General features: G+C 55.8%; 1 protein-coding gene across 1 annotated transcript in view; it reads left to right on the forward strand.

Moving 5' to 3' along the window:
* Positions 1-17,366, forward strand: part of MYH9 (myosin heavy chain 9) — a 93,730-nt gene that overhangs the window by 37,672 nt on the left and 38,692 nt on the right. The window contains exons 3-5 of the mRNA XM_033866140.2: positions 560-716; positions 14,002-14,029; positions 14,799-14,892. Of these exons, the coding sequence (XP_033722031.1) occupies positions 560-716; positions 14,002-14,029; positions 14,799-14,892 (279 nt within the window). The remainder of the gene's footprint in view (positions 1-559; positions 717-14,001; positions 14,030-14,798; positions 14,893-17,366) is intronic.

Here is a 17,366-nt window from a genome sequence, read left to right on the forward strand (position 1 = left end):
AAGGTTCCAGGGAGAGAAGTATCTGTCAGCGATCTGTCATCCCACAAAGCATCCTAGATGGTTGAGGAGTGCCATGAGTCTTTCCCAGTGCTGGGAAAGTTTAGGCTTGAATATCTCAGAGGGTCCTTAAGGGTAGAATAATTTGTATTTCCACACCGTTTGCTTGCTGCAGCCGAATCCTTTTCCCTTTGTGCATCTCTCACGATGCCAAACACATCTTTATCGTCCTTGGATCTGAGTTTCGTAACTGGACTCCTACTGTCCACGAAGCTTGCCCCAGATCTCGCCCGCTGCACACGCTTGTCAGCGTGCACGGCTGGCAGCAGTCTTGCAGTCGAGGGAGGCTCCCCTCAACTGAAAGAGCAGAGATGGTGCTGGTGCCCCAGCGCCTCGGCAGGTCTGCCGGAGTGGGGCCCGGAGAACCGGGGGCTCCAGGGGGGGCTTTCACATCAGGCTGACTCGGGGTCCTTAGAGGCAGCAGGCATTTTGCCACAAAGTGTGCCCGACGTTGAGAATCAGACTTGCTAACCCATTCCTGTTTGCCGCTCTTTTCTTTCAGACCTACTCAGGCCTGTTCTGTGTGGTCATCAACCCTTATAAGAACCTGCCCATCTACTCCGAAGAGATCGTGGAAATGTACAAGGGCAAGAAGAGGCATGAGATGCCTCCCCACATCTACGCCATCACAGACACCGCCTACAGGAGTATGATGCAAGGTGAGCGCCGTGGCCTTCCCAGGGGCTGAGTCTTTACCTCTAGCCTTGTTGGCATCTTTGCAGGTGCTCCTTCACGGTGATCTTGTGGCTGCATTGGTGTTGATGGCCCTGGTGAAGGGGCCGTGCATTGTGGAGGTCTGTAAGCCATTGCGTGAGAGTCAAGACCAGCGGCTATCAAAGGAGATGTTTGTATGTTGATAGAATGTTCAAGAAGCTTGAAAAAATGCATTTCCTAATTATTTTCCCAATTTCTCATTCTTGTCAGGAGCTCCTGTGCCAGTCCTCTGACTTCCAGGCCCCCTCTTCCACCAGTTACTTCCTTTCCTTCATTCTTTTCACCTCTTCTCTTCTACACAGTTTGGAAACATGCTTGAGTTTTCACATCTTTAAAAAAAAAAAACACACAAAGTCTCTCCTGGATTCTGTGCCCTACTGTAGGTTGTCTCTGCTCTCTCTCCCCCGTCATAGTGGAGCTTTTTAGAGGAAGTATCCGTGCTTACCACCTCTGTTCAACTCTTCTCAGCCACACTCCTTGCCCTGCCCCCCATTCTGTGTGACAAAGGCCACCCTCCCTTCTGTGGAGTTCTGAGCTCTTATCTTACTTAACCTCTCCCAGGATTGGACAGTCTTACCCACTTCCTTTTGAAAGCGCTTCCTTCCTGTGACTCTCTGGTTCCCCTAATCTCTGCCTTGCCCATCTGCATGCTTCTCCCCCGTTACACCTGGTGCTTCTCAAGGTCTCGTCCTCTGGACCATGGCCCATCCACTCGAGTGGTTTCGCCATCACTTTCCAGCTGAGGACCGGCTCTGTTAGCTGATTGCTGCCAGCCACTTGCTTCCGGCTGCCATTTCTCCATCCACCCAGTCACCCAAGCCTGGAACCTGGCTCCCCTTACACTGTCCGCTTTCTCTCTCACCCCTTTTTCCAAGCCAGTCAGCGCTCTCTATAGATTTTAGCTCTTTTAACATTTCTGACCTCCTTCCCCCTCTTGTCTCTGTGGCCCTGGCCTTAGTTCAGACCTCTACAATTTTTTGCCTGTACTATTGCTGTGCCTCTTAACCTTTGCTCTTAATAGAGCCCTCTCGCTGTGCTTCTATCAGAGAGTCGTCTTTCTGGAATGCAAATCTGATCAAACCCCCGATTTGAACTCTTGAAAAGTCTCCTCAATTGCCCCAGGGATAACCCTTAAACCCTCCAGCAGCATACGGTGCCCTTTGTAATTGGCCTGCTGCCTACCTCTCCAACTTGCTGGCTACATGGAACTCCTTACATTTCTCCAGTAGGCCTCTCTGCCTGAAGCCGCCACGCCTGTTCCATCTGCCCTGCAATAGCTGGCAAGTCTCCAGTCTTTTGTTAAAGGCACGACTGAAGCATTACTGCCAGCCTGGGAGGATGTCTGGGCTAGCCCTGGTAATACTTTGACTTAGGTGTGGACTGGGCCCAGGTTGCCTTTATATTCTCAGAGCTTAGTCAACTCCCTAGCACAGGGCTATGTTCTCATATCTTGTAGGGATAGTGGTTTTTCACATCCTATTACATGGGCATCCTTTTTTTTTTTTTCCTTAAACTTTGTAGTCAATCTAGGCTGTGGTGGTGATGAGTCTTATCGTATTAACAACTTTGTCCCTGGTTTAGTGGTTTAAAGTGGCAACGTGTGGGTCTGTCTTGTACCATCCACACAGTGCTGTGGAAGGTGTTTCCTTGCCAAGCTTGGTGAATTACGTAGGTTGTACACGTTTGGCCTACCCTTTGGCTCATGTTCACGTCTATCAAAATTCGTTGAAGAAGCCAGCCCTTTAGTTTTAAAGTAGGATGTCTGTTTCAGAGTGCTAGCTAGAACAGTCTGGTAGGAGAACATTCTGTGGGATTCCGGAAGAGCCTGAGTCTGTCTCTAGAGGTTATGAGTCACTTTTCTCCTTGCTCTCATAATTGGCCTCATGCAGGAAGTGCACCCTGGAGTATTCTTGAGCTCCGCACGACTGAGTTAGGGCATGTTCCCACACTTGGATCCCAGACCTGAAAGGTTTTCTAGCAAGTGTGATTTTTCACTTCTTCCCAAGCCATTATGATAAGAATAATGTGGTGATGTACAGCATGGTGCCAGGAGTCGGAGTCTCTGGAACTGAACTGCCAGCCTTTTTTCTGACAATCTGTGGGACTTCTTCCCAAAGAGATTTCGCCCAATTATTGTGTGTTCAACAACCACAAAGAATTTTGAGGGGCAAAAGTCAGCGCTATAGGTTGGATATAATTGTGGAAAAAAGAAAAAAGGAGCTTGCAGAGGACTGGAGCTTTCCTGTGTGTTGATCAGGAAGTCTTGGCCATAATGGAATGGCCTTGATGGGAACTGAGGAGCCACCCCAAGTTATGAGGGTGAATGGGTGGGTGTTTTCATCTTTTGGACATCTGTAGGCACAGGAAACCTAAGGTCTTGTTGCTTTTTTAAAATTACCTGTGTGGGTGCTGGGTCCGTGTACTTTCTAAACTTCAATCTGAGAAGTTTTTGCCCGTTTCTGCTTCATGTTAGACCCGGTGCAGCTCTTCAGCCCCCATGTTGACCGAGGACGTTTCCAAGTTCCCTCTTGTCACACACAGTTGACCCGCAAAGCAATCAGCAACAGATTTCTTGTTCTTGGGACAGGGAGGAAGTTAATTAACAGAAGTTGCCCCTGTTAGGACAAGATGGTTCGCCAGTAAAGGAAGTTCTCGAGCGGAGCCTTTGGTGCCTGCCCTGAGTCAGGTATGGACAGTGGAGCCTTGGGGTCTGCAGGCTGTTAGAATCAGTGGCTCTCTTTTGGAGAGCGTGTCTTACTTATTAAGCACATGCTGCCCCTCTGGCTTAGGGGAACACAGGTCTGTTCTCTGACACTTCCGTCCTAAAAGCCACAGCCAGACAGTTCCTTTTCTGCTTTTTCTTTAAACAGGAACTAGAAAAAGATTTCCTCCCTGAGCTGGCCGTGGCTTATGACATAGTAGCATTTATTCTGCCAAATAGGGGAGTTGGTGACTTTGTCTGGAGAGTTTTATGAGATGAGCTCTTTGACTTCTCCTAGGGACCTCCCTCCGTCTTTCATCTCTTAAATGCTCTGGTTTGCCTGTAAGTTCTGATTTATGCCTGCCGTCTTGCAGTTAGTACTAACACTGCCCTCTCTCCCTTTCAGAAGCGCTCCGTTTGCATGATGAATTATATGGTTACTTTACCTGTTTGTCGGACGAAGCCAGGGTTTGGGGCTGGATATCCATTCTCTGTTTTTTTTTTTTGGGGGGGTGGGGAGTTTGTCCCGAGCATTATGGGATGCTTCACAGCATCCGGGCCTCTACGCACTCGATGCCAGCAGCACCCTCCCCCTGCAGTTGTGACAACCAAAAAGGCCCCTAGACATTGTTACCAAATGTTCCCTGGGGGGCAAAATTGTCCCCACTGCAGAACCACTGGACTAAGCATTGCAGATTGGTTTTATTCTAAGCGTCAGCTCCCATCAGTAGTGCCTTGACTAACCCTGTGCTGACAAAGGATGTGAGACTCAGTGCCAAGGAATGCTGGGATAGATTAGTGCTGTCTGCCGTGGGCACAGGTTGGGGCATGGCAGCATATGGTAGCCTGGATTAGGCCACGGAGGTAGGAGATTGGAAAGTGCCTGAATACTGAGAGGTTGAGTACATTGCTCTGGCACCGGAGGTGACGGCAATCCAGGTGGAGAGACAGACATGTTTGTACACAGGGATCTGTGGCCAAAGCTGTCTAACAGGACGAGTTGCCACCTCCACCTGGTGCCAGTGTGACTGCGGCAGGTGTCGGCTGTCTTGGGAATTCAGAGGAAGGTGTGGCCGCCGAGGCCTAGGGTGGTCGGAATGGCACCCTGGAGGTCGGCTCCTGTGGAAAGGCTGGCAGGTATATGTCAGTAAATGGTTGCAGCACAGCCCAGACGTGCCCGGCCCAGTCTTGTTTGTTTTAATCCTCAGCCTTGGGTTTAATTAAAGTTGCGGTGACCTGGTAGGTTCACCCTCCCAACCCTGGCTTTCCCGTTCGGTTAATTTGTTGTCCTGGGCATTACTGGGTCTTCTTACCTTGTGGTTGAACCGTTCCTCAGGATTCTGTAAAGCGCGGAAGGCCGGGAAAATGAGAGAGCGGGAGGCAGACGTCTGCCCTGCGGGGACAGGGTACCCAGGGCTGCCCGGGGAATTCGGGAGAAGCAGCATCGTCCGCCCTGCGGGGACAGGGTACCCAGGGCTGCCTGGGGAATTCGGGAGAAGCAGCACGTGGTCTGTCAGACGCACGGCTGGGTGGGGAAAGGGCGCTTCTGACTTCCACCCTCCGTGGGAAAGAGTGTGTGTGTTCTCACAGGAGAACTGGCCAGTTGAAGAATTTGAGCTCAGTTATCTCCCCAGGAATAGAAGAAAAAGACCCTCTTCTTTGTTAATTAGTTAGAATGCCAGGTTTGGTTCACTCTCGGTGACTTTATGGTATTTTAATGAGCTCCCAGCATTTCTGGGGGAGTGGCAGCAGGGTTTGCTCTCATTCCAGACCTAAACTAATCCAAGAACTATTTAACCCTTCGCTCTGCACTAATCCCACCTCTGCTTCTCAGCGGAAGCTGCCCCAGGAGTGGTTGGTCACCAAGGGCCCGGTGAGTGTCCACATGCCTCTTGGTGCTTGACTAACCTTTTCGGGTAAACAAGGAAGGGCAGAATTCGAGCGTTCTCTTCACATCTGAGGACGACCCTCCTGCATCACAGGTAAAGGGACAGGCCCAGAAACATTAACTAACTTTGCCCAAAGGCCCACAGAGAGCCAGCCCCAGAAACCCGGTCTCCCGACTCCCGCCCTGGTGCCCATCCTCCAGGGCGCCGTGGGTCCTCCTTCTCCCTGGCTGGTGCTTGGAGGAATGCTCCCGTCCTGCTGGCTGGTTAGGGCCGGAGGGGCCCTCCTGCCCCTCTCTCGTCGTTCTCCTGGCCCTGCCGCCTGTTGCCCCCGTGAAGCTGTCTGCCCTCCAAGGTCTTTCTGAGGAAAAGCTCCATGTTGGGGAGGTGCTAGGAGGTGCTTCGAGGGTCCAGTAAACCATGTCTTTGAGCAGACTCACCGGGACAGGCCGCCGAGGAAGCCGCGGATGTGATGATTCCACTTAAGCAGGAATGTGCCGGCCAGGAGGCTAAGGCCCTGCCAGGGAGCCCTGCCAGCCGGCGGCACACAAAGGCCCCGCTGTCTGAGGGAGGCCTGGAGGCAGCAGCTCACCCCGAGGGCTGCGCTCTGTCACCCCTGCCACACGGTTGCCCCTGCCGGCCGGCCACGCTGGACGCAACCCCTGTGGGGCCTGCTGGGGGCAGGGGCGGCCTGGGAGGCAGGCAGGTACACTGCAGCAGGAGCGCGAGGGCCCAGCACCTGGGGGCCCACCTATCTCGGGGGCTGCCTTGACAAATGACACAGCGCTTCTGGAGTAGGTCAGCAGAAGGCGTCTGCCGGGTCTCTCTCGGCCTTCGCTTAAGGGAGAAGCTTGCCTTGTGACCAAGAAGTGTGCAGAAAAGAGAGCGCGGGGTTCAGACTGGTCAGCGTCCGGCTCTGTCACGTCCTGACGGACTGGGGTCCACTTTGGGCCTTCATTTTCTCATCTGCCTCTTGGCCGGATAAACGTACTTGGCAGGTTTACTGTCAGGATCAAACAAGGGGCCGTGCGTACAGTTCCTGGCCTGTGACAGGTGCCCATTAGAAGGTAGCAGTGGGACCTGGAGATGCAGTGTCTTAACTGAACAGCCCCTGCCTTCCGCAAGACCTGCACACGGCGTATCCCGTCCATCCACGCTCCCATTTGCGTGATGAAAGTGATGACCAAGTGCTTCCTCAGGTGGCTTCTTAATCTCCTCGGTGAGCATCCTCCCAGAGGCCAGGCTCTGGGTACCAGCACGTACAGGAAGTGGCTTGTTGTAGCTGATTCCCTGTAGTGACCGTGTGATACACAGGTGTGCAGTGGCAGACGCAGCCTCTAGCTTGTCTGATGTGGTCCATGGGCCTCGGGTGGCAGCACGAGGCCTTGGGGTCGACGTGGCCTCGGGGGTCTTCAGGAGAATGCTGTGCACGCGAGAGACGGCTCCTCCGTGGCACTGGAGTCGTCCTCTGTTGATGTGCTGGTGGGCTACCAGAGGGGCGTCATGACAGGCAGCCCTTGGCCCCCTGCCCCCACACCGAAGCCCGGACAAGGAGGCTGCTTGGTCAGGCCCCCCCAGAAGGGAAGTCGGCCCGCGGAATGAGGCTACTTAATTGTGGTCACGCCTGTCAGTCTCATTTCTATATAACGGTCTTTCTAGAAGAGGAATCTGTGGTTAATGGGTCCTTTTCAAGGATTCAGCTTTCGGCTTGCTTTTTTTGTTTTGTTTTTAATCCAACCCAACAGGGCGGCTCTGCGTTGCTCTGGGCCGGCTGAAGTGGGAAAGGAGAAAGAAGTGACCTCTCGGAACCTGAAACTTTGGCGGTGGTCGAGAACTTGGGCCCATGTCTCTGTTACTGTAACCCCCCTTGCCCCAACAAACAAACAAACAACAAAAACTCACCTGTATAGTCTCTAATGGTTGAGCTGCCTTTTTTTTTTTTTTTTTTTTTTTGCAGTACGCAGGCCTCTCACTGCTGTGGCCTCTCCCGTTGCGGAGCACAGGCTCCGGACGCGCAGGCTCAGTGGCCATGGCTCACGGGCCCAGCCGCTCCGCGGCATGTGGGATCTTCCCGGACCGGGGCACGAACCCGTGTCCCCTGCATCGGCAGGCGGACTCTCAACCACTGCGCCGCCAGGGAAGCCCTGCTTTTTGCTTTTAACTTCCCTGGCCTAGTTCCTCTCTCACTACCTGCTGAACACTGCCTAGCAGCTCGTTTTTCCTGTTTTCCCAAGTTCTGGCCCTGAGACCCCAGGAGAGCATGTCCCGGTATGTCAGGGCTGAACATTGGTGCGTTTGGAGAAACGGGTTGCTTTCTTCCCCTGCCTGATTTCTGGAATTAAGCTATCAGAGGAGAACAAAGTAAATTCCCTAAAACTAAAGAGATAAAGAGAGCTGAGAGTCTGCAGGCCTAAAAGTCAGGATAACGTAAGTGGCTTCTGTAAAATCCCTTTAGTCTTGACCAAGGCTAATGGCCCAGTATCGACCTTTGTAATAAATTCCGTTCTTCTGGCAAACAGCGCTGACTGGGGCTCGGGGTGCCATTCCAGCTGGGCTTCCTGACTCTTGTCGAAGAGCTGGTCTCTCCAACACGAGCCGGACCGCAGACGCAAATAGGGCAGAGCTCTAAGCTGAAAGCTAAGAACAGAAGCCCTGTTCCAGGAGCAAAATCTGGCCCAACAGTTACCAGCCCATCTTTTATTTCATTTGAGCGCCCTTCTCAAGGCGACCGGAGCCACTGGCTTCTGCAGGGAGCATCTTCACGTGCCACTGTGGTTCGTCTCCTAGCATTTGTGTTCCTGGTTCTCCAGGTTTGACCGAACCTGGGAATGGGGCATTCGCAAAGCCTGCTGTCCTCCTTGGAGAGCTGTCTGTGCTCCGACTTGAAGCCAGGTTTGTCCTGAGCTTTGCCTGGCGGTGTCCATCTCATTTCCTGCTCGTGTCCCTTTGTTCTTCCTTCCTGTCCTCCCCCGAGAGCCCAGCCCTCCGCAGAGCTGTGACCTGTGGCTTAGTGCTCTCTGTACCAGACTCAGCCAGGGCCTCCTCCTGCCTGTCTTTTCTTTTCCCCGAGGGATTGTTTCAGAGCAGGGCAGAACTGGCCTCGGGGGTTGTCAGGTCCCCCCGGTGTCCTCGTGGCCTTTGCAGTGGGCCGTCTACACTCACACGTGGCTTTGGAGTCTCCCTCCATCCTGGAAGGCTCATCCTCGGCAGCAGCCCCACATGAAGTTTTTGCTTCCGGCCCTGCCCGCAGGAAGGTGGATAAACAACGAGCACTGGTTTGGGCAGGTTTGCCCGTGCGCTGGGAGCCCACCTGTGTGAGCCGCCGGGTGCATTTTGGCCAAGAGAGGGCTTGTCGGGGGCCTCGCTTGCCTCCAAACAGAATGAAAGAGCAGTCCCTCGGGCTTCTTCCTAATTGTCAGGGGTGCTGGTTGGGGAGGGCTGCCCGATCTCTGTCTCCTGTACCTGGGTTTCAAACCCCGACCCTACCCAGGGGAGCACGTGGGTGGAGGCAGTGGTTGGGGCCAGCTGGCTTCTGGCCTGGAAGCTGCTGACTGAGCGTCTGCTTGGTCCGGGCCCACCCTTGTACCTGGCAAGAACGTTGCTGGTGCCCACGCCGTGTGCTTGGGAGCCGCTGGCGGGCTTTCCTCCTCGCTGGCTGACCGCGGGGCAGGCAGGCAGGCAGGCTGCCAGGGCTCCGCGACACGAGGCCGCTGAGGCGTGGCACCAACCCGCAGCCTCTGCTAGCAGGAAGCATTATTTTGCACCTGCTTTTCCTCACCTCTCTGTTTGCTTCCCAAGCGCTTGTAACCCAAGCTCGTGAGTTGGGCTGGCTTTGGAGAAAGTGGCAGACAGCTTGCGAGGCCGGTGTGACACATCGTGAGTGGGGATGGCCCGTTCCGCGCAGCACTGAGGCGGGGCGGCCGGTGGCACAGAGGGCCCTGCCCTGTGGGAGCAAAGTGGGGAACTAGGCAGGCATCTGGAGGCCTGGGTTCTTAGCCCAGCTTACGTGACTTTGACCAAGTCATTGGGTTTCTCGGGACTTGGTGTCCTGACCTCTAGATGCAGGTGATTGGACTGCGTGCTCTCTAGAGCCTTCCCAGCCTCCAGGGTCTGAGCTCAAACCCACAGGTCTCTCCACGTTTTACATCTGGCGAAGTGCTTTGCATTTTGGCCCATTGGGACCAAAATGCTGCCCCGGAGTTTGCCCCAGCAGCCCGGGGCTCCCATCCCAGGTGACACGGAGCAGGGGTCCCACAGGGGTCTGCTGTGCAGTTTTCGCAAGACAACCCCCTTGGTGGTGGACAGTCTGAGGCCCGCTGGCCATGGGTCGCGCCGTCTCTCACCCCACGCAGGTGTGTTGTCCAACCTGTAGCTGCCCTTGCATTCGTTTTTGCTTGGCCCGTATGCACGGCTGTCAGTTCTCTAGAAACCCGGCTGACCCGAAGACAGGTCCCGCGGGCAGGACCCTCTTCCAGGTGCCCCCAGAGAGCAGCCCCGCGGCAGCTCGGCAGGCGTTATCTCAGTGAGCGCTCTAGTGAGTCAGCCCCGGGCAGCCGCTGTCGGTGAACCGGGCCCGTTCCCTTCCTCCTGTACTTCCTGTCGGGGCTGATGTCACATCGCGGCTGAGCAAGCCTCGTGGCCTTTTATGGACAAGAATCGGCAGCTCCTCTCACAGAGGAAGTGAGCCACAAGGCCCCTCGCGTAAGCCCGTACCTGGGCCAAAATACCTGCGGTCAGGGCTCCCCTCCGCCCACCTGCGCCGGGGCCTTCTGAGCCGGCTGGAAACACCTGTCTGTTTGGACATCGGAATCGGCTCCAAAAGGCCTCAGGGCTTTTGGGGTTTAAAATAAAATCAGGGGAGGGAATGACCTCATCACCGAATATGTAACTTAAAAGCTTTCTCGCTGTCGTCATTCCGAGGAGGCTGCGCAGTGGGGGAGCTGGGAGGTGCAAAGGGCTGGGGGTCATTAAGGACAGTTTCCAAGCGCCTGCACTGTGCCTCGCGCTTCAGGCACCCGCATCATTCGGTCCTTGGAGCGGCCCTGCCCTCTGATTCCCCAGAGGCCAAGGGGCCAGGCATCCCGAGGGGCCGTGCAGAGCGAGGATCGTGCCCCGGGCTCTAGGGCGCGCAGCCACTGGCTTTCTTCTCTCCGCCGCTGCTCCAGACACATGGACTGGTGGTTGTAAAGTGTGCTCTCAGGAGCCCCATCCCCACTGCCCAAGCAACTCTGATTTTTATCTCCTGCTCTTCATATTAGGGACTCAGGCAGATTTTTATCCTGAGGAAAGGCTGCTGCTGCTTTTAAAAGAGTTGAAAAGCCCTGAAGAGATTGGTATTCTGTCTCTACCCCGTCCCCGTCAAGTCAGTACAGGAGGGGTTCAGGGGCCTAAGTCAGGCTAACGTCTTCATTCTGCGGGGAGCCTGTTTCCCAGAACAGGGCTGTCTTTGGTGGGCGCACTCCCCTGGTTCTGGGCTGTCGGGTTCCTGTCTGTCTGTCTGTCTCCTCTGTTGTGGAGGAAGGAAGGGTGTTTTCAAATAAGCCTTCGGTCCACGTAGACCCAAATAAGGACTTGAGCGAACAATGGAGGGGTCTGGACTCTCGAGGGTCCGTGTCCTGAGAGCTGAGCATGTGGAGAGTGAGTATTAAGGAGGGTCCCAGCCGGAATGCACCGGGTCTCTGGCAGAGTAAACTGAGCCAGACGGAGAGCCGGCTGGCTGCTGAGAATTCCCTCCACCCCCTACCCAGAAGAGATGCTTCTGAGCTCAGGAACCGAGCAGAAGTGTGGTGAGACAGGCTTGGGCAGACCAGGGACAGCGCCTGCCTCACCTACCTCCTAAGAGATTACAGACCCAAACCCACTGTAAAAACTGCGAAGACCGACGCTGGGGGCCCCAGTGTCATGCATGGTGGGCAGGTGGATTCGGGGGCAAAGCTGAGGAAATCAGAAAGGCCTCCCATCGCTTTTCCTCTGTGAAAGCATTTGCCCAAATGAATGTTCTGGCAAAGCAAATGAAGGTTTCTTTAAAGTGTAACATGCAAGGGTTGGAGGGTTTCCTTTCACGCTGTGTTGACAGTGGCCACTTGGCTTCAGGAATTGGAGGTGGAAGGTCAGAGGGGAGGGAGAGCTGGAGATGGTGGGGCGGGTGGAGGTTACATGAGGAGTTTGGGTCTGAAATTGGGATTTGAAGCGTGTGCAGGCCTGTGTGTATGTGCGTGTCTCTGTGTGTGCATCTCTGTATGCCGCGCACCTGTGTGTGCACCCACAGGCGTGTGTGTGTACGTGTGCCTGTGTGCACACACACGTGTCTGTACACGCTCCTAAGCATGCCTGTGTCCGTGTACATGCACTGTGTGCACGCGTGTCCACGTCCCTGCGTGTGCGCAAGTGGGTCTGTGTGTGTGCGCCCACATGTGTGTGTTTGGGGGCTCTGCTTCCTGTTGTTCAGCAGTTCAGCATCCGACTCCTTCTCACACAATCAGAGGAATTCCAGCCATCCCGGGGACCAGGCCTGGGCAGCCCTGGGAAAACAGTTCTTTCTGGGAGGGATGGGAACGTTTCCTTTTATGGTAGTGGCAGCCGCCCGCCAGCCGCCCGCCACCCGCCCGGCCCGTACAGGTACATTCTTGCCACTCTCCCAGCGGGGACGGAACACGCCCGCTGCTGGGCCTCTGCCTGCCGCTGGGCCTCTGCCGACATGCAGTGGGGGAGGTGCAGCCCCGTCCTAGCTGTTTTGGTTCCAGACTCATCAAGGTGGGGTGGGTGCTGGAAGCTGCCACGGCTTACCCAGACTTTGGCACCGCTCCCGCCGTGCCTCCCCCCCACCCCACCCCTACCCCCCGCCTTCCCTGCTGCCTTATCGGGACCCTGCCGGGTCTATGAGACTCTGCCCTGCTGTGCAGCCTCGCAGGACCTGGTCCTGTGGGAAAGTCGAGAGGGTGCAGCAAGGTCACCCTCTGGGTCTGCTCTGAGCCCTTGCCCGGGGCGGGGCAGGGTGTGGGCTGTGTCTGTGTGAGTGGCTGGGTTCCCTCCGCACACCCCCACCCCCCACACTGTTGATATTTCCAGGGGCTGGAGGGAGGGCGGGGGCAGCTGCAGCTTGTGTTGGATGAGCGGTTTCTTTTTACTTCTCCCTGGCCGGACTTCCTCTCTCCCTCCCGAGACAGGAGAAGAGGTGGTCATAAATGCCCACCCGTGCAGGCTGCTGGGATCAGTGCGCTGGAGGCTTCCCTCGCGGAGAGGCTGGTGGCCTCGCTGCACAGTGTCTCTACTGGTGCCGAACAGCTAAGTCCGTCTCCCGAGGCCATACACACAGGCAGCCCTGAGTCACCCTCCCGACGCCCTGCAGGTTCCTGGCTGGGCAGTTGAGCCGGTGTGGGTGTCCTTCCAGATCACCGACATCGGTGTCTATCCAGCACTGACACCACTGACAGCTACCAGAACCCTTGCTAGTTCTCAACTAGTTCTCCCGCTGCCCTGACCAAGCCGTCGCCACCCATCACAGCGACTTCATGATGGGGAAGTGGACAGACAGCAGCCACCCGTGGGGTTCACTCTGTCTACAGGGCTCCGGGCTGGGTCCTTTTCATGTTCTTTCTGTTTTTCAAACTAATCCTGCCAGAGAGTTAGTAGCATGTTTACTTTATGGATAAGGAAACCGAGACTCGGGAATTACTGACCTCGCTGCAGCCCAGTGTTGGTCAGTAGCCTGGTCCTGGATTCAGGCTGATTTGACCTCCAGGAGGTGGGGGTCTCCCAGGCGATGGGATAAAATGAGTTTATATTTTCAGCTGTTGCTTAAAATTGCACACTCGGTCCTGAGCCAGGTCAGCCCTAATATCTTAAAGCGTTTCTGCGAAACTTCTCTTTCAAAGCCTGGCATCACCGTTCCTCCTGCCTTCCAGGGGAGCGCCTTGTTTATATCCATACTTGCTGACCGGTTCACAGAGCTGGGAGAGTTGCTGAAAGTTCCTGACCCCCGGGCCTGGAGACCACAGGGCTCACGGCAACTGGTCAGAAGCTGATTCTGATGAGCCGCCGTTCTTTCCGAGCTGCCTCCAAACTCCCATTCCTGAGAGTTTTCCCCGTGCCAGACCCCACACTGGTGCTTTCATGTGTGTGACTTCCACGCATACCATCATCCCCCAGGGCTCCAGGAAGGCCGTGCCGAGACAGCATCTTAGCCCAGGCCTGTCCCACGGCAAAGCCAGCCTTGACCTCACCGCTCAGCCCACGTCTTACCTGTGCCTCTTACCCAGATGGGGGCAGTGTTTAAAACATCTGCCACGGCCCTCGTTTCTAACAGCGTCAACCTCCAGTTAGAAACACGCGGGGCAGGAAAGTGGACTTCCAGGGAGCTCTCCAGAGGTTGGCTTTCTCGGGGGAGCAACAGAACTCTTTCAGTGTCATGGGGCCAGGTGGGCGGCCAGGGCGGGCAGTTTGAGCTCCCGGAGGAGGGAGCAGCTGCCCCATGTCGCTGCCACCCAGGAATGTCCCTCCTCCCTGTGACGGTGGCATGGAGGGCCAGCGTCCCAGGCTTCACGCTCCTGGGAAGTGGGCAGGGCGATGGGCGGCTCTTCAGAAGCCGGAGCGGGAGGCTTTTCATGTCTGCTGGAGGTTAACCTGATGCCTCTTTTGTTTCAGACCGAGAGGACCAGTCCATTTTGTGCACGTAAGTGTTTCTGTCCGGGTGGCAGGTCCTGCGTCACCCTGATCTGTTCTCACTCTTGAAGACCCCTACCAAAACCTAGGTCGATGAGATCCATGCCCAGTTCAAGCCCCTGCCGCTTGCCCAAGGGCCAGGCTTCATGTTGCTCCTTAGTACTGCAGCACGGATGGGCTTGATTTCATGGCCAGAGATTTAATCTCCTTCCTCAGAGGAGGCGGTGGGGATGAGGGTGGCAGTGCGGAGAGGAAAAGCAAGCATCTTCTCAACAAGACAGGGCTGGGAGCTGCTTGGGCCCCCAGGACACGTTCACTCTGGTGCCGAACCGCGGCTTTCTTTATCTGGGCTTCTCACCTCCGTCCTCTGAACCTAACGAGGAGCTGATAAATAAACCCGTAGCCAAGGAGGTTAACGGCACGAAACATTCCTTCGAGTGAAGTTTCGAGGGGACATGTATACATGCCTTTGACCCCTGAGTCGACAGCCGCCTAAGACTGACTCCTAAGACATTTGGAAGCAAAGGCTGCTAAGTGACCAGGGCAGGCAGCGGACAGAAGTTTACTCTGGTCGGGGCTGCGGAGGGCCATGGGAAACGGCCCGAGTGAGGGTTTCAGGGCTTACCATTTGCTTGCCCGTCCCCTTTCCTGCTCCTGGCTGTTGGGTCCCTCACTGGCACCCCACAGAACGGGAGACGGTAGAGCTCGTAGTGGGAACGGGGCAGACGCCGAGGGTTTGGCCACCTCTCCCCTGAGAACTTCCTTGGCTGTCCCGGCAGGGGCGAGTCTGGAGCTGGCAAGACGGAGAACACCAAGAAAGTCATTCAGTACCTGGCTCACGTGGCATCTTCCCACAAGAGCAAGAAGGACCAGGTGAGTGCAGGCCTTCCTCCCCGAGGAAGAGAACTCAAGGATTCGTGGTTTGGCTCAAAATGAGAGTGTTTGGGGGGCTGAAGCAGAGGCCAGGCCTGCTTTCACTGAGGCTGGGAGTGGGTCTGGTGGTAGCCCGCCCGTTTCTCCCTTGACCTGCTAACTTTGAGTCGCTATGGAAACCGGAGACCGCCCGAGGTTCGCAGCTAATGCTGCGTGGCCCCCACCTCTGAGGTCGGAAGAGAGGTTCCGAAACTTGGCTCTCAAGTTGATGGAGACGTGCAGGATCTGGGGCAGGCCTGCCCTGGAACCCCTGCTTCTGTTGCCTGCTGTTGAAGTGCCTCTGGGTGGACAGCCCCCAGCGAAGAGAGAACGGGCAGCTGGAAAGACATCTCACTTCCCTTTTTTTCCCCTCTCCCTCTTGGTGGATTGTGGTCGAACCCAGCAGTGTCCTCGCTAGGTGAGCTGCACGTTTACTGCACGTTCTACACCAGGAATGCGTGTTCTGTCCATCGTGTGCCCTTGAATTACGATTTTTTTTTCTAAGCAGCTTTTCACCCCACACCATTGTCACTCTCTGCGTCTAGACCTCTTCTTGTAGGCTCGGCTCACTGACTGTCTTGGGAGGAGGGGCTGGGTTGTGACACACAGTGACCTCGCGTGCACTCTGAAATGACAGTTCCTGCAGAATGGGGACAGGCCTCACCGCCTAGCTGTTCTCAGATGCTCCGGTCAGGCCCAGAGTTCCCACGGGCACACGGCACGGAAGGCCCCGTGCAGAACCCTGACCGAGGCACAGCGGAGTGGTCATCTGCCCTCCTGGACCCTCACACGCTCAGTGTTCTGGACCAGATGGAGATGGGTGGCTCCCGCCTGCCACCACAGTGCCAGCCCGAAGCAGTGCTGGGAAGGCCGCGCACAAGGCTTCCCCAGAGTGAGGTGTGGTCAGTCGGAAGCATGCCCGTGTGGTGCTCTCTTTCTCTCAGGCACACACTCTTAAACTTCCCCGTGAAATCTAAGTGCCAGTGGTGTCCCCTCAAGCCATCAGGGGGAACTGTGCCGTCTGGGTGCCCCCCCTTCCTGGGGCGCCGTGCGCAGCCTGTATAAGTAAGTAGTGGTGTGTGTCTCTTTGCATGTGGATCTGGGGTGTGTCCTGCAGAATGTCCTAGAGCACAGTCTTCTGGAATCGAACCAAAAGTAACTTTTCATGTGTCCAACTTCGCAAGGCATTCTGAATCTTTCTCCAAGAGTTATATTTAGAAACGAATCAAGTTTTCTTTTGCTCCCTCTCTCTACCCACCTCCCTCCCCCATTTTCCATTCTTTTTAGGGGACCTATTTTTAAAACAGGGCTGTGAGGTTAGGAGTTCTCTAGCTGTGGTTTTCCATCTCTGGATTTGCAGTAAAATCCATTTCCCAACTATTCATTGAATGCCTAGTATGTGCCTGGATCTCTGGAGGGTGGCCTTGGAGTCCCTGCCCTGCGAGATGGGAGGCGGTACCACAGTTAGAGAGCAGGGCTCCACGCGCCTTCCGTCGTGGGCTGCTCCAGCTGCAGGGGGGAAGGCAGGCCCCCAGCACTCAGGACGGCAGGTGAGGGCTGTGACATGCAGGGGCACACTTGTCACGTCCCCTTTCTCAGGTCACTTTGTGTGGCGGGCACCCTGTCTCCGGCTCCAAGTTCAACTCGAGCGATCGAATAGGCTGCCCCTGGCTTCCCGTGACCGCTCAGGCCCTCAGTTGTAAAGGCCATTGACCAGTGTGGTTGATTTCCTTGCCTGAAGCTGTGTAGGGGTTTCCCACACACAGCTGGGCCACGAGACACTCTTGAACTTGGTCTGCGCCCTTGTGTTCCGGGCCTGTCGCAGCATACTCTGGGGGCGTGCGCTCCCCTCCGTGACCCAGGTGCTCATCCCAAGACCGCCCGTCGGGACACCCCACACCTTACCTTGTGGGGGACCGGGCTTTGGCCAGACGGCAGGTTGGCAAAGCAGAGCTTGGTGAAGGGACTCTCCAGGTGGGCTTCCAGAGGCTGAACAGTGGCCTTTCACGCTCTTCCTCGCTCTGTTTTCTGTGTGCTAGTTAGAGCCCCGGGCAGAAACTCCACCCAGTGAAGCCCTTCAGGAACCGGGTGGGTAATTCCAAACCTCATGAGCACGCACTGCCTACCTTGTAATTTCACAGTATGTGGATTTCATTGAAAAAGGTCTCTTCTGTGCCTTTATTGAAAAATAAAGGTCTCTTCTGTTCTCAATGAAAAGAAACCCATAGGTTAGCCGCCACCATTGTCAGCAGGGAGCTCGGCTTGGGAATCCGAGGTGGTCGCTCCTGGGTTGGCCTGGTGGTCCCACGTTCCGCGGTAGCAGCCCGTGTCCCCGACAGAGGCCTTAGCTTTGCGTCCAGGCTGGCGGCAGGCTCCGGTAGGGGCCAAGCTCCCATCTGACTGCGGGAACGGGAGTGGCTCGGCCAGCTTGGCAG

Source organism: Tursiops truncatus, chromosome 11 (genome assembly GCF_011762595.2).
Source record: "Tursiops truncatus isolate mTurTru1 chromosome 11, mTurTru1.mat.Y, whole genome shotgun sequence".
Classification (NCBI taxonomy): domain Eukaryota; kingdom Metazoa; phylum Chordata; class Mammalia; order Artiodactyla; family Delphinidae; genus Tursiops; species Tursiops truncatus.